This window comes from Xenia sp. Carnegie-2017, unplaced genomic scaffold, assembly GCF_021976095.1.
Source record: "Xenia sp. Carnegie-2017 unplaced genomic scaffold, XeniaSp_v1 HiC_scaffold_19, whole genome shotgun sequence".
Classification (NCBI taxonomy): Eukaryota; Metazoa; Cnidaria; class Anthozoa; order Malacalcyonacea; family Xeniidae; genus Xenia; species Xenia sp. Carnegie-2017.
Genome location: NW_025813481.1, coordinates 7,260,306 through 7,276,963, shown reverse-complemented (window position 1 = coordinate 7,276,963; position 16,658 = coordinate 7,260,306). Strand labels below are relative to the sequence as shown.

The 16,658-nt window shown below is 37.1% G+C and overlaps 2 protein-coding genes across 4 annotated transcripts in view; both read left to right on the top strand.

The window, feature by feature from the left end:
- Positions 1–108: 108 nt before the first annotated feature.
- Positions 109–4,124, top strand: LOC124439090 (rab-like protein 2A). Its single transcript, XM_046989299.1, has 8 exons — positions 109–246; positions 333–362; positions 938–1,017; positions 1,134–1,213; positions 1,287–1,398; positions 2,038–2,135; positions 2,234–2,317; positions 3,631–4,124. Exons 1-8 carry the CDS (start codon positions 122–124, stop codon positions 3,709–3,711), a joined length of 690 nt encoding a protein of 229 aa, XP_046845255.1. The 5' UTR covers positions 109–121; the 3' UTR covers positions 3,712–4,124.
- Positions 4,125–5,439: 1,315 nt separating this feature from the next.
- Positions 5,440–16,658, top strand: part of LOC124438439 (N-acetylated-alpha-linked acidic dipeptidase 2-like) — a 27,201-nt gene continuing 15,982 nt past the window's right edge. The window contains exons 1-9 of one of the 3 annotated variants that reach the window (XR_006946094.1): positions 6,229–6,336; positions 6,419–6,465; positions 6,688–6,811; positions 8,444–8,612; positions 10,976–11,168; positions 11,618–11,809; positions 12,285–12,555; positions 13,291–15,495; positions 15,636–15,721. Coding sequence is in view for 1 of the 3 variants with exons in the window: in XM_046988572.1 (XP_046844528.1) it covers positions 6,700–6,811; positions 8,444–8,612; positions 10,976–11,168; positions 11,618–11,809; positions 12,285–12,555; positions 13,291–14,594 (2,241 nt within the window). In the remaining 2 variants the exon portion in view is untranslated. Of the gene's footprint in view, positions 6,182–6,228; positions 6,812–8,443; positions 8,613–10,975; positions 11,169–11,617; positions 11,810–12,284; positions 12,556–13,290; positions 15,496–15,635; positions 15,722–16,658 lie in introns of those variants that run through there. The other 2 variants (XR_006946093.1, XM_046988572.1) reach the window with 2 other exon arrangements.

The following is a 16,658-nucleotide window of genomic DNA, read 5'->3' as shown; positions in this document are numbered from 1 at the left end:
GTATGTAAAAAAGTTGCCTGACGATTTTTCCCCGAGATCAACGGTCGTTTTAACGATTTTGTATGTTTGCACGATTCATTTCCGGTTAATGACCGAGAGTGTCCGACGCGCATCTAAAGAAATGGCGTCTTCTTCGGGTGGTGAAACTTCGGCGAAGTTCCACGTTCCTGACTCGGCTAAAGGCGACGATAAAGAAAATTTTGTAAAAATAATATGTCTAGGAGATAGTGCTGTTGGAAAATCCAAGTTAGTTTGCCGTGTATTTCGTTTGTGCGTTTTGACAAGGCCGTTCTTATGCTGTTAATTAATTTTTTGTTTCTCAACATATACAGGCTGGTTGAACGATTTCTAATGGATGGATAGTATCCTCTACTGCTGTTCTTTTAATTTAATAACACACAGCGAGTATTTTTAGCAGTAAATTTTATATTTGAAATGTTTTTGTGTAATGAATGACCAAAGTAATCTTATACTGTTGCGAAGCTTTTAATGAACGCCGTTGCTAGGAACCACGAGCGCCGATTATTACTATTCATATATTCCTAAAACCTTAAAATAGTTTATTTGAAACAAAAAATTATAACTTATAAGCCTAAAGTGTTCGGCTTGTTCTCAAAGTTTGAATTCCCATTTGCAGTTTAATTTTGTCATATTTTGTTTATTAACTCTATACTGCCATGTTTAATAAAAAACAAAAACATTCTTTTTACTTTAACAAAAAGGCCTCTTGTGGCTATTGCCTTGTTCATTTGTAATTATACATTATGTAAACAAGTCAATGAAGCTAGCCAAAGAATACTTTAACTGGAAAGATGCTGTTGTAAACTAGCATTTATATTACTCTAATTTCATTCAAGTTATTCATTCAAATTATTCATTCAATTATTTCATTCAAGATTATTTCAAAACATAATATTTCCTTGACCCCTTATGTCAGCCAGCCTCAGCAGTTATCAACATATGCATTAACGCTATTCCAGTATAGAACAAAAGTTAATGATAAAGATGTTCGAGTTGGTAAGACTTTGATGTTTTGGCTTGGATTTACTTTGGTTTTAACTTGGATTTAAGTTGGATTTAACTTGGATTTAAGTTAGTGTTGCCAACTTGTAGCCAATGTCTATTCATTTAAGATATATGGGATACAGCTGGACAAGAAAGATTCAATAACATGCATCCTTCATATTATCATCAATCACATGCTTGTATTTTGGTAAGTTGCCCCTTGTTGCGAAAAGGTTCTTCCTTATTATTGAAATTTTCTTATGATCTAATGCACTCTTTAGGCATTTGATATCACAAGAAAAGCTACTTACAAGAATCTTACAAAATGGTACAAAGAGCTACGAGAATATAGAGCAGACATTCCGTGTATTCTTGTTGCGAACAAGATTGACAGTATCCTTTATAACTTACTATAACCCTTATTAGTAATTTCATTTTCATCAAATGTTTTTTAGTGCTTGTGCTTATGAGGATTGACCTTTTCAATGGGAATCTCAATTATTAATATGTAGTACAGAAAAAATCTCATTGTAGGACAAATCAATAGGCTGGTTATGTCAACCTATTCAGCTTTATCACTTGTTGGCAGTTAAATTGGCACTATTGAACAGTGGCTGATCCAGCGTTCGTCAAAATAAGTTATAGCTGCTCAATTTCAAATTCAAAGTACATTCAGAAAAACACCATTGGTTTTGAATTTCTAAAGAATATAATTTTACCAATGAACTTGTCTCTGAGGGGCTTAGAAATGTAAATATAATGCAAATTGCGCTGCAGTAATTTATTTTGTGGTACCCTAAATCTACCACTGGTATTGAATTGATAAGAATGACAGGTATAATTTGTGGCTATGTAATTGTGTTGGTAATGACGTCATGGTGACGTCACCACAAACGGTGGATTCCCGGGTATCTCAGAAGTATCATTGAGGAGAACTGAGTGAGACACTTTCCTTTTCCCTTCGCCAGTTCCCTCGTTGCTGACACCACTGATTATAGCGATGTTTGTTCTAACGCCTTAACCTGCCTATAGTTGATTTTAAAGTCACAGAGAAGAGTTTTAATTTTCCCAAGAAATACGGCTTGCCTTTTTATTTTGTTTCTGCGGCAGACGGAACAAACGTTGTCAAGGTATAATGCTCGTGTGTTGTTGTGCAAGAACATCGTCACTTTGTAATTGCTTATTGAGTTTTAAATGACAATATTTGTTGCGTTTTTTTGTGCATCAGTTGTTTCGTGAAGCAATTAAGCTTGCCTACAGATATAAAGAAAATTCCACTGACTTCATTGACGTTGTCATGAAAGAACTCGAGGTTCGTTGCTACTTTTCATTTGACGTGTTTTTTGACCCAATCATCAACTCTTTACATACAAGGTAGACACCCAACGAGTTGCTATGGAACTCTGGCTTTTACTATGATGCAATCATAAGCGAGAAAATTGTACACAGTAAGACATAACAAGAGTGTAACTTTGCAGTGCTCTGACCAACTGAGCTATGAAGTCACACAGTGGTGAGCAGGTCAATTTTGTTGGGCTCATGTTTTCTCGTGAAAGGAATGTCATATGAAAGATTGTTTTATGCAGTGCGGTGTTTGAAATTAAATGTAGATATGATCTTCGCACTTTGCTGGACAATTTAAGCAATTGTCTCATGAAGTATAGTCACCTGAATTTTTCAGGTTCATGAGACAATTGCTTAATCAACAAAATTGACCTGCTCACCACTGTGTGACTTCATAGCTCAGTTGGTCAGAGCACTGCACCGGCATCCCGTTGAGTCACAAGAGTGTAACTTTATTATAACCTTTGTCAGCCAACTGATGCACCGCCTATGAAAATCTATACCTCTCTCCTGTCAGATGAGATTAACAATGTAAGCAAGGAAGAAAAAAAACTTGCTCGTTTAAGAGCTACTTAACTTTGTCTAGGCTTGTGAATTCTCAGACTTGCTCGTTTAATTGCTGCTTAACCTTATCTAGGCTTGTGAATTCTCAGACTTGCTCGTTTAATTGCTGCTTAACCTTATCTCGGCTTGTGAATTCTCAGACTTGCTCGTTTAATTGCTGCTTAACCTTATCTAGGCTTGTGAATTCTCAAGCTTGCTCGTTTAATTGCTGCTTAACCTTATCTCGGCTTGTGAATTCTCAGACTTGCTCGTTTAATTGCTGCTTAACCTTATCTAGGCTTGTGAATTCTCAGACTTGCTTTAATTGCTGCTTAACCTTATCTAGGCTTGTGAATTCTCAGGCTTGCTCGTTTAATTGCTGCTTAACCTTATCTCGGCTTGTGAATTCTCAGGCTTGCTCGTTTAATTGCTGCTTAACCTTATCTAGGCTTGTGAATTCTCAGGCTTGCTCGTTTAATTGCTGCTTAACCTTATCTAGGCTTGTGAATTCTCAGACTTGCTCGTTTAATTACTGCTTAACCTTATCTCGGCTTGTGAATTCTCAGACTTGCTCGTTTAATTGCTGCTTAACCTTATCTAGGCTTGTGAATTCTCAGACTTGCTCGTTTAATTACTGCTTAATCTTATCTCGGCTTGTGAATTCTCAGACTTGTTCTTTCAAGTCCTTGTCATGGCTTGTGAGTTCTCAGCAATAATTTTTTAAGCCTTTCATTTCAGGCTATGGATGATTTAGACCTCGAAGATGATAAATTTGCGACTACCGTGAACGGATCGAAGGAAACTGGAAACGATTCATGACGCACGTTCTATTCATGGATTGAAGGGAACTGGTAACGACTCATGACGCACGTTCTATTCATAAATTGAAGGGAACTGGTAACGACTCATGACACACGCGCGTTCTGTTTACCCTTGAATTTTCTCTGTTTTTACATCCCTGGTGTCCAACAAATTTTTCTCTTGCAAACGATTTTATGTAAAAAATGTCACAATATCCACAACGTCAAAACTTATACGAAGAAGATTTTTAGACCTACAGGGCTTTGAATGCCTGGTTTCTGAGCTACACGCAAAGCAAATAAAATACGATTTTAATGGTCATACACCCCGAGTCACAGCGTTGATACGAAGTCAGCGCGTTATACTGAATTTTATTTAATTAGTTTGTAATGACTTGATCAATTTCATTATATATTTTATCATTTTTGTCACTGTGTCTTAACAATACCTATTTTCATCTTCAACCACTCACTTTAGGTTACTAAGTATAATATAGCTCTATAGCTGACAGTGCATATCAGTGTTACACATTGAAATGAAGTATATAACTGGAAGACTACTGGAATGATAACATATCGATACTAACATGAAGCAAATATTACCTCCAAATGCGCATGTCTGCAGATTGAGTCTGCATTTAGCTTGTTTTGAAAGAAACTTTCTTTCAGGGGTGCATAGATAGATTGAGACAAATTTAATTGATTGTCTCAAATTTTGCAAGGTTTAGCCTTCCGTTTATATTCAGTTCGATAGTTATACGTCTTAAATACTACCTAAACTCGTCTTCAGACCACCTTTTGTTTGATGGGGAATGTAAAATTCGGGAATTTCAATCTGAAAGTGAATTATTGTCCGTATAATATGTATTGTTATTCAATTCGAAAATGCAAGTCACAATGTTACAATTTAATATAGCAGTATGCGGCGTTTTTTTTCTTTAAAATATAAACAATGGCCATTCTTCGTGGATGTTTTACTTTAAGTACGGCAAATGCGTCATTTCGTTTTATTTATAGCAAGTTTTGATCATTTCTGTCAGCCACAAGAGTTAAAAATACTGCAGTACGAGATAATTTTTTCTTGCTATCTCTTGATCCGCCGCATTCATGCAATATGCAGAACTTTGGCTATTTTCGCTATCTTTCATGAACAGTTTATTTAAAATCCTAAAACTTACCATTAACATATACAATGGATAAATATCAGAGAAGTAAGTGGAAATTTGAACTACGTGCATCTTGGCTGGAAAATATAGCTTTAACAAAATGTTTTTATGAATAGAGTTTGGTTTCACCACAGAATGCTAAAATTAGAAGCTCAGTTGATGCATGACATTCAAGGTTATGGCTCACAACCCCTTTACCGCCTTTGGGTGCAGTTAAAGGGTTGGCATGCATGACGCCATTGTTATGTAAAAATCAATGGAGATGACATTCTCCATGTTAGTATTATTTTGTTCCAAGACATCTCCTTTCTCTGACCTTCAAGCGTGCATTAAACATTGCGGTACATAAGTTATTTGACATGGGTGGAGATCTGATTCTAACCTTGAATGACTGACTCTGGTTGTTGATTGATTTAGGCCGCAAGAACTTTTTTGTTTGATTACTGGGTGTGTGTGTTCTTTTAATAAGACAATGGCCTTCAAAATGTTTCTCGCAACTTAAATATTTTATGAAGCTGAAGTATTTTGGAATTTAAAAATTTTTCAACGTTGTCGTGCGACTGCTGGCGATTTTACCTTGCTACGTTTATGTGACACGATTTGGCTTTAGCTTGAAAAATAGCACAACTTTATTCATTTTTCGAACAATCGAATACTGTAACAGCTCACCATTGACATGCTATAACTGTTTCCACATGTGCTTTGCCCGAAGGTTTTCATCTTAAAAACATTTCTTTTTCTTTGCTTCATGAAAACGCGATAATATTTGATAGTTTAGCTAATGCATATAGTGTTGTATTGATCACGTGTTGGTCTTAGGTGGAATTTTCCAACTTTAATCCAATTGCAAATTGAAAATCGGTACACAATAGTCCACTATGATACACCTTGACCGACAGGAAATTTGAAGTGTTTTTTGCGCAATCGATCACCCCTCCAGCTCTGGTGAATGAATTTCATACTGTTGGTGAATTTACTTTGCTATTGTACAGCTACGCCGCATGTTTTGTCATTTACATTTCAGGATATTGCTGTTGATTATTTCCATTTGACCATCGCAACGTCATAACGAAAATTAGATTTGAGAATTTTTCTAGAAAGCGATGGAAGGATATGTCATTAATGTACTTTTTTTCGCATGTGGTGTGTCATATTTCACAGTTTGGCTCGAAAATGCAGTTAATTGTGGCATACCGCTATGTTTTACGAAAGTAAAAATACATCGAAATTCAACTGACGCGCGGGATAATAAACAAACTTTTATAATTTCTCCCCTGTGAATGACGATCTCTAATGCACAATTGAAAACCTTTTCAACCAAAGGTTCTCAGTTTTAAAGTTTTTGTTCTTAGATAAAGTTTGCGTTCACTAAAGTTATCTTTTTTTTCTCGTTATTAATACATTTATGTCTTGTCTTAATGTGTTGGACAGTTTTGTTGACCGTACGCTGTGGCTAGCCGAGAATCTGATAGCTGGAGGTTGGTGGCGTAATAATTTCGTGCATTCCCCCGTAGAAGCCATTCACGGATTAACTTATCGTTAACTGCATGTGTTGCTCAGTCGTAGGTTGGTCGTACATGGTGTAGCTTCAACCTGGAAGTCAAAAGGTATGTTTTTGAACACCGTCGAATCAAAAGGTATGAATTGAATCACTTGTTATGCAACAGATGACATCGAAGACTTGTTTAAACAAGTAGCTAGTCATCCTTTCTGCCATCCAAATGTTGGAAGAGTAAACATGGGTGGACTTGTTGACGAATTCTGAAGTGTAATATTTCAGGGTTTTTTATGCTTGGTCCTTTCTTTTACTTTTTTTATCTCATTCGTAGACAAGTTATTGAATGGCTGTAACCATGCAACTATTACAATATGAACAAAGAGTTCAGCACGCATTTTGCTGCTCTTTTGGATGCTTTTCTGGTTATTTCAGGCGTCTTCTTCCTGTTTTCATAGGTAAAGTTATTCATCTAAATTATGTTCGGATATTGCATTTAAGTTGGTGAGATATTTCATAATGTAATGCAATCATGTATTATTATAGATGTATAGAACGGTCTAGATAATTCTATATCAATTTACATGGATATTAGTAAGCCACGCAATCCCCTGGGCCATCGTACGGAACATGGGTACTGAAGATATCGCATGAATCAATCGATCCTCGGTTCTTTTGAATTGAAACGATTTTTTTTGTACATAAAGATACGCGAATACTATTTTATACTTGCGCATTACAACACATGTTCCATTTCCAACCCCCAGCGAGCAAGAGAAGGAGGAGCGGAGGGCGTTTTTGATTCATGTAATAACTTGCTCGTGGCGAATTTAGCGAGTCGGTTACTGCAACTAGTACGACAACCAAAACAAGAAGTGATTTTGTGCCAACAGTAAAGTTGCTCTGTCTTTCGCTTATATTTATACTTAATAAAAACGATAGTAACAATTTTAAAGGATTTCTTTTGACTTGGCGGCATTTGTTTGATTCTTCAACATATGAACAGCAGGAATTGCTGGGATGTTCAATTCTTGACGTAAAAGAAAAAACAGGAAGCTCTGGTGGGGAGGGTGGGTGATGCTGTAGCTCCCCACATCAAAAATTGTGGGGGGTTAATATGTTCCACTTTCTCACCGAATTCCTCAAACGTAGCCTCAAATTTGGATTTTCGGCTGCCTCAATCGCTGTTTGATTGCGAAAAATCTGTTACGAGTTTTGAAATGAATTCACGTTATTTGGAAAATCGTTTTGACTAGCTACAAATTCTGATGGAAAAGCCGTCGAGATTTCGTCAAAACAACGAACTTTATCCGTTTGTAAATTAAGACGTGTCAAATGTTTTGCATAGAGAAACAAATGTCGTGTTTGTGTATGTTTCTAAATTGCGTCCATTACAAGTCTCGTATATGAATTAACCTTAAGTTTGACTTTAACAACATTTTTTCAAAAAATTATCTTTGCTTGTGTCGCGATGAATTCATCCCTGCTTTGATTGAAGCGAGTGTATATTCAAGCAATGCGTTCTTTCATCGTTAGCTATTAGAAATTCCAATAATTCCATCAATAATTTGCCGTCAATTTTATCTTTTGTTTTCCATAAAATGAAGCGCGCCTCGCTTTTGCCTGTCCACACGGGCAACACTATCTTTAGCCGTCACATGCACGCTAAAGTACATGTCTGAACTGCGAAGGATTTGGTTCTAAATATAGCGACATAAGCAAGTATGATTGTGTTGGGCAATCCTGTTGACATTAGTCGCGATTAAGATATTCTCATTTATAAGGTAGCTGGACGCTGGCTCAATTGCTTGCTATCAAATAGTCGTCAAGTGATTTTTGCTCGACGATTAAAGGTTTTGAATGCTCACCTCACCTGTTGTGAACGCGCAATTAGACACACCTGGAGGCTCACAATCTAACTGTGAACTTTTTCTAGCATATCGCTGCTGGCAACTTTTCCAATCAAGCATCCTTAAATACGAACTTTATGATCATATCTCCTCACATACAGCTACTGGGTACAGTGGTGGGGACACGGTCGTGCGAAATGACGCTAAAACAGAGGCATTTTCTTATACTTTTCATTGCAGCCATCCTTTTGGCGGTTCTACTGGGGTTTTTGCTTGGGCATTTTCTTTCAAAGAAGGATGACGGTTGCATGGATAAAATGACAGAAGATTGCTCCCATGGTTATGACAAAAGTCGAGAAGTACAGCTTCTTAGTATGTTGAACAAGAAAAAGATCGAAAACACGTCAAGGTACATACATATCATCTTTTCATTTTACGATTCGTAAATTTATGTTCAATGTTTGTAAATGGTAAGCGAATTATCGAATGATTATGAAACACGTTTTATTCGGATATGTAATCCCTTTTGCTATGCAGTTGATAGATTACTTTTTACGTAATTATCTTAAAATGACATGAACATATTCACATCAACGCTGCTTGGATTTTGAATTTCGATTTGTAATGATTTGTCCTGCGTTTGTTCTGCTCGATCGTCGTTCGACACACGGATATCACGAAACTCTAAGTCTTCCTTGGCAAATCTTCGACAAATTTTAATCCAAAAGGCACTTCATAGACACGTGTGTTGTACGTGTGTGCACAACGCTTAACGGATGAATTCCATAAATATTCTTTCAATTACAATCACGTTGCATCATTTAGTATAAGATTGACGTGGAATGTAGCGTATTTTATATGGACGTCTTTTAACCATTTGTGGTGATCTCGACGTTAGAGGTTTTTATCCCCGGGGAAAATTGTATCCACGTTATCTTAGGTACAATCTTATCGCACTTCGGGGTAAAAGACGAACGTTATTTTTTGCCGGACGAAATGTGGAGTTTGGAAAAGTCATTTATTAACATATATATAGTAAAGGAGACGAAGAAGTACCCTCGAACGTTCATTCCAAGTTATTTAAAAATGGCATACTTGCTTGCAAATCCTATTGTTCTACGATTGGACTGTTGACGACAACAGTTCGGAAATCCGATCTGAAATAGGATTATGCAAACTTAACTTTTTCGCAATCGAATTCCAAATCGAAAAGTCTCTTTAGTAGAAAATCATTGACTAATTTTCCATGACCAAAGTCACGTTTAACCTTAACAAAGTTCCGCCACATGATGCGTTTGACAAAGGGGGCCTGAAGTTTGTTTTCAAAAGAATTTACCTAACTCAAATATACCGCACGGCGTACTGCAATTCATACAAATTTCCCAAGTCAGAGTCTTTCTTGTATGTATGATTATCTCTTAAAGAGTTGGGTAGATGTTTGATTTCAGTTTATATCTTTTTATATTTTGTGTATTCGTTTTAAAACGTTTTAAATGCCTAAATGTACTTTTTACTGATCAAGACAGGATTTAATTAATGAAGAGTTATTTACAATAAAATGCGTGAAAAGAACAGGGCATATATTTTATAAACACTGCTGTAATGTGGATGCAGTTGCGCAAGTAAGTTGAGTTCCAGTTATGAACTAAACCATTCATTCATACCGTAGGGCTCAATGCTGCAAAACATTTTGAATTCCTTTCATTTTGCGCGAAGAAGCATGTGAACGAAATTGATATGACTTGAACATACTAGCGCCATAACTGTATTGAACATGTTGTAGTTTGGCGATGAAAGACCGGTGTATCTTGTACAAACATTGTTTTTTGTTGTTTCATGTTAATGGTGCCACATTCGAGAACATACCCGGGTGTCTAGAGGTTGGAGTGGGATCACACAATGTGTCATTGTAGGTGATTTATATTTGCCATGAAACGTCGTGGAATCTTGTCAATGTGTCCATCAAGGTGACATTGTCTTGGGTTATTAAGGTTATTTTGACCACCAACGCTGATTTGTCTGTCTATTGACACGTAAAAAGCACACCATTTCATAATCTTCATTAAACAAGTGAAGTTAGTCCCTTGATTTATCGAAGCGACTTACTGCGTCTGCTGGAGAACATCTTTTCGATTGAAAAAAAAAACTGTCATCGATGAAATTGCCATTACATACGTAGAACTTAGGAGTTTCGAATATTCTAGTCGTAATGAACCACGTTGATCTGTAAGTAACCTTGAACGATTGTACACAATGCCTTTTTTTCTTCCACGATCATCTCATGAGCTCCGAGTGAGCAGTGCTCTCTGACTCCATTATCCATCGTCATTTTTTTGATAATTGTCACAATCATTCATTTCTTCATGAAGTACTGAAAACAATCGACAAAGTCGACATGCGCATAAATTTGCAGTTTATGTAAATTACGTTTGTGTTTTTTTAAAGGGTTCGATAAACATCTGTAGTCGTCATAGCATTTTTATCTGTACTTAATTATACAATCTGAAGTATCCTACTGTCTCTTTTGATGTTTTTTACCAGTTCGATGGCATTGCGAACTGCTGTGCTTTGATATGGTGGAAAAACAATTAGGTTGGACAAGATAAAATCTTGTTGTGAAAAGATGTTTGCCGGGAAGCGTGTGGGAACGGGTCAGACCCAAATGGGCGTTTCACCAATAAGGATTCAATGAATATTGGTGTTTTACTAAACGACCTTCGTTTTCATCGGATGAAAAAAAAACTCATATGATATATCTTTCGATAAACGTAGGGAATTTTCGAGAAAACCGCATCTGGCAGCGTCTCGACGGGATGTGGAACTGGCCGGAATGATAGAAAGTTCTTGGAAAAAGTATGGATTTTATGTCGAGCTACCTACATATGAAGTGCTTTTGTCTTTTCCAAAGAAAAATCTCAGCAACAAAGTGAAAATCGTTGATGGACATGGCTTCACGATATTTGAGGTCAGAATTCTTCCTGACATATTTTTATATAATGGCTCATCTTTCATTCATGAATGTCTTGATTTGAATGATTTGTGATTACTTTACGTTTAAATTGTTTTGGTTGAAAAATATCGTCTTTTACAGTCACCATATGAAATCAAGTTTTAAAACGGCATTTAGCGTAGATGAATGTAGTTTTATTTCTCAAGTGCTTACCAAAATGATCACAGTTCATTCACGAGTTTGCTCAAAGCAGTCGACTTTTGGTGATGACTACCTCATTCGTGTCATCAGATTAAACATTCGCATAAAGAACTGCTTAACACGTGGAGAAGTTCAAAGAAAACATTGTTGAAAGACTTCGGTGCAGTTGAAAATACCGTCAAAATCCATGTTAAACGAGCTTTGAGCAAACTCCCAGTGGAACAACTTGCTTGTTTTTTTTTTATGATCAGCTTTTTTATTAGACTGCAGATATCCTTGATGTCGACGGTGTGCCGTCGTTCCTTGGTTATTCTTCAGCAGGAAATGTGTCAGGAAATCTTGTCTATGTAAACTATGGAATGCAGCAAGATTTTAACAAGCTTCGTGATTATGGGGTGTCGTTAAACGGTTCCATTGCATTGATTCGATATGGAAAGATCTTTCGAGGAATTAAGGTATATAAGCCGATAGATATTGAAGGATGTCAATGAAACTTCTCTCGATAAGAAAACTTCGTGATAAAGTAAATCTACATCTACATCTACATCTACAAACATGTAAAGCCTCGTGACTAGTTTCTATAGATATCTTTTGACTATGTAACCTTGGTGTTTAACTCATTTTGTTTTCAATTGAAAATGAGTATCTATGTCCATAGGGTGTTTGCATCGCTCGCCTTGTTGGAGGAAAATCCCATATAGTGAACGGAATTAATGTTAATTTCATGGTTTGTTGAGCATCGGCACTTTGATGTAGACCTCCAACTTGGCCGCTTGACGTCACATGCAGACACCCTATAATCTATGGATCCATTTTTTCATAAGGAATTCATTGGTGACCTTTTTTTGTCGTTCAAGCGAATCATTCCCGGTCTTTTCCACCTTAAAGTCACTTCTCTAACACATGTACTTTATTCTTGAATCCAAACAGGTTTCGTTGGCTGCCGAAAATGGAGCTGTAGGCGTTATCTTGTATTCCGACCCAGCTGATTATTCTGCATATGGGAGTGGCTCATGGTCGCTGCCACCAAATGCTGTTCAAAGAGGCTCGGTAAATCCCGGACCTATCTTTGGTGATCCTCTTACTCATGGTTTACCCTCGACCTTAGGAATGTATCGTAATTGGTCTGTGAACTTGCCGAAGATACCAGTTCACGTGATCACCTCTGAAGAAGCTGAAGTGTTATTGAAACGAATGAAAGGTTTCGCCATTATTAACGTTTTCTTAGATTTTACATTAAGATGAGCAGCACAGTTTTTGTTTTATATCAAAACCATACTTCATTAATGATTAGCCCTCCACCACCCACCCACCCTTCCCCAATAAAAATAATCTGTTCAATAGCTCTTCCACAGTAATTTTGCATGAAATGCGAAAAATCTTCTTTTGTTTATGATAAACGTCTTTCTACATATGCATGGTATTCTGAGTTTTTCCATCATATAAACGTTGTTTATTACAATCAATAGGCCTGGATGTGAACTTGCAATTTTGTGCCTCAAAATCATGGTTTTCTACATAAGCATGGTATTCTGAGTTTTTCCATCATATAAACGTTTGTTCATCACAATCATTAGGCCTGGATGTGAACATGCAATTTTGTGTCTCAAAATCATGGTTTTCTACATAAGCATGGTATTCTGAGTTTTTCCATCATATAAACGTTTGTTCATCACAATCATTAGGCCTGGATGTGAACGTGCAATTTTGTGTCTCAAAATCATGGTCTCTATAAAATGAATGTTTTAAACCGTTAACATCATCACTTGATGGTAGATTTCTACTAAATCACATGAAAACTCAGAGTACACTTGGACAAGACACAACGTAACATCAACATGGAGGATCTCTTATTTAACAAATTTACATATTTTTAAAGATGATTGTTTTTCAAACTTTTCCCAATGTTGTTTTTAAGAGGTTATTTATCACTTAGGTCCTGAAGTGCCTCCTACTTGGACAGGTGCTTTCAATATAACATATCGCTTTGGCCCCGGCTTTCAGACCCCAGGAGATATTATCAATTTGGAAGTTCACACTGAAAATACCCTTAAGAATGTTTCGAATGTCATTGGCACCATAAAAGGCAGCGTGGAACCAGATCGTGTTGTTCTCATTGGTTCTCATCGCGATTCCTGGGTTAAAGGTGCTGTAGATTCGGTAGGCGGAACCTCTATAATGATGGAACTATCACGTGCTCTAGGCATGATGCTGAGATCGGGTTGGCGTCCTCGCAGGACTATTAAGTTTTGTAGCTGGTCAGCGGAAGAATATGCTTTGATTGGCTCAACAGAGTATGTCGAAGAAAACTTCAAGGTACTTTCAGATCGCGCTGTGGTCTATCTGAACTTAGACTTGGCTGTATGTGGTAACTATACCATACGAGCATATTCCAGTCCAATGCTTAATGATCTTATTAGAAATGTGGTAGGCGATGTTACTGATCCTTATGACCGCAGCAGAACTCTCTATGACGTCATGGTCGAGCGGGATTCATCCTCCGGGAGTACTAAACCAAATATACGAACTCTCGGGGCATTCAGCGACTATGCTCCATTTTATCAATACCTTGGAATTCCTGCTATTGATTATGGGTATCTATTTATTGACGAGAAAAAACTGGCATTTCCTTATCCAGTTTATCATGCGTTGGCTGACACATACGACTGGATCAAACAGCACCTCGATCCTGATTATGAACTTCATTTAACAATCGCGAAGCTCACTGCTAAACTTCTATTGCGTTTAAGCGACAAACCTTTGCTGCCTATGAGCAGTGTCTTAGATTATGCAAAGGTTCTCAATGATTCGCTCGAGTATATTGAAAAAACGTTTATCACTGTGTTGCAAAACAGGAATATCTCACTGGAGCATCTTGGAAACGCAGTGCGAAGTTTCACGAAGTATGCCAAAGCATTTGAAGCGCATTTGGCTTCCTACGAAGGCGAGGAGGCCTATCGAAAAGTTCGCATTTTAAACGATCAAATGATGCAAGTTGAAAAATCCTTTCTACACCCCGGTGGTCTTCCTGGTAGAGAACAGTTCAAACATCTTGTTTTTGCTCCTAGCTTATCTAATATCTACGCTAGTGCCAGGTTTCCCGGCATCACGGAGGCGTTAGATAAGTGTCAACGAAATAGTTCAAGGTGTACGGAAGTAAAATATCAGGTTTCTTTAGTGACGCTAAACACACAGCAAGCTGCGCGTATTATGAGGCCGGTCCTGCGCCGAGAGCCATAAAATCCCAAGTTCAGTGTCGATCAATGAAAACAATTTAATCAAATTCACTATTCACAACAACAAACTAATACGTTAATTTCAAATGGAGATGTAATCATTCTTACTATTCAAGCCATGTTCAAAAGCCAGTGATTTGTTTAAAGCTAAAACAACAGCGAAACGATGGAACTGTCCTACTTTCCTAACAACGTGATATTACTTCAAAAGAGTTCGAGCTGGAAAACAAGAAAATTAGGTATACTTTTTCCCCTACAAACGCCACAAAAACAACTAAGAGACACCTGCATTATTTCTAAGGTTAAAGCTAGAAGCGAGTGATTGCTATGATGTTAATATTATTACTAAGTTTAAAACAAAAAAAAGGGCAATGTAATCTCATAATTTTTGTGTTTTTGAAAAGGATGGAGGAGAGAGGGTTGAATGTTAGTTTACAAAATTGATTCATCAACCTTTTAAATCGCAAACCCAGAATTCAACTCAGCTTCCAGCTCATCAATTGTTACAATAGATTGGCAAAGGTTTCCAAACTTAGATAACTGCTTTTTGTGATGCATTTTTTACTTATAACCAACATTTTCTCCGTCAATTTAACTGCGCCACGTATTCAACGACTGAGTGATGGAAAGCATTTTCTTGAAAACAAAAAGGTATTGATAACAAATTTCACAAATTTCATCCTTCACATATTAGTAACCAGGGTTCATAAAGACTGAAAATATTTTCCTGAATATATTGCGTTTAACATATGCGCATATGCGTTTGATTTACTCGTTCCAGTTCGTTCGCAGACCAAATTTAATATGGCAGCCAATGTGCAATTCTTGACTTGAGTCGCTTGTCAGAATTCAGCTTACCAAAACTTATACCGTACAATTCTTATTGTTCATGATCCATAACGAAGGTACTGTATCTCGTATAAAGATTCTTGTAATCATTTCAGTAAATTTACTTTAAATGACCGAATTTAAGTGCAATTTAATAATACACGTGTAGCACGGAATTTATGAATTTATTAGTTATCTTTCTACTAAACATCTTTAGGGAAAATGTTTGAGCTGTCCTGCACTTTCATCAAATTGGTGGATGCTTAATAACGACTAGATAAAGTTTCTGTAACTTCTTGAAAGGTAAGGTTTATTTATGCACACAAACTTAAACCAGACAGACCGCAGACGTTATTTTCTCGCCTTGACATTTCGATGTTGAATGCGTGCGAGCAAGTGGCTGATTTAGGCTACCTCAAAATTACTGCAGCGCAGTTTGAAGTATATTTACATTTCTAAGCACGTTAGAGATAAATTCATTGGTAAAATTTTACCTTTAGAAATTCCAAACCAATAGTGTTTTTCTGAAAGAACTTTCAATATAAAACTGAGCAGCTATAATTTATTTTGAGGTACCCTAGATCTGCCACTGGTGCGAGTGGCCAATTTTAAGCAAATCGCAGCCTTAATACCATTATTACCAAAATAATGTTAGTCTATTGTGACGTTTGTTATAAAATTTCATGCTTTACTGAAAAAATCATTGTGAACTTTCCCAATGGGAAAAAGGGCCACCAGGTTGTGGTCACAAGGGCCACCAGGTTGTGGTCACAAGGGCCACTAGGTTGTGGTCGCAAGGGCCACCAGGTTGTGGTCGCAAGGGCCACCAGGTTGTGGTCGCAGGGGCCACCAGGTTGTGGTTGCAAGGGTGTTCGGTTAAATAAGTCTTAACTGTAGTGAACGGAATCACACAGCTTGTACTAATGGATGTAGGTGGCTAAACTCAAGCCTGAGTTGGTGTGGCCTAAATATTTCATATGTAAAAATTGTCGTCAGCAGTGCAGGCCTGCAGCCTTACTAGCATTTTGTCATTTTTCTTAATCTGTTTATTTTTACAATTAGTCAAAACTAATTTATAAGTCTGTTGCATTGAACTAAAATACATGGAACGCTATCTGAAGCAAATTATTGAAGCCAAATCTTACACCCAGACGCGTGAGATTACACCCAGACACGCGAGATTACACCCAGACACGCGTGTTTAGTGTTTCGAGTTCTGAAAATTCATTGACTACATACG

Excerpts from the sequence above, each read along its gene's own strand:
- LOC124439090 (XM_046989299.1), top strand. The coding sequence starts at position 122 with ATGGCGTCTTCTTCGGGTGGTGAAACTTCGGCGAAGTTCCACGTTCCT. Across the intron at positions 1,399-2,037 it reads TGTTGCGAACAAGATTGACA|TTGATTTTAAAGTCACAGAG; the intron begins GTATCCTTTATA and ends ACCTGCCTATAG. Across the intron at positions 2,136-2,233 it reads ACGGAACAAACGTTGTCAAG|TTGTTTCGTGAAGCAATTAA; the intron begins GTATAATGCTCG and ends TTTGTGCATCAG.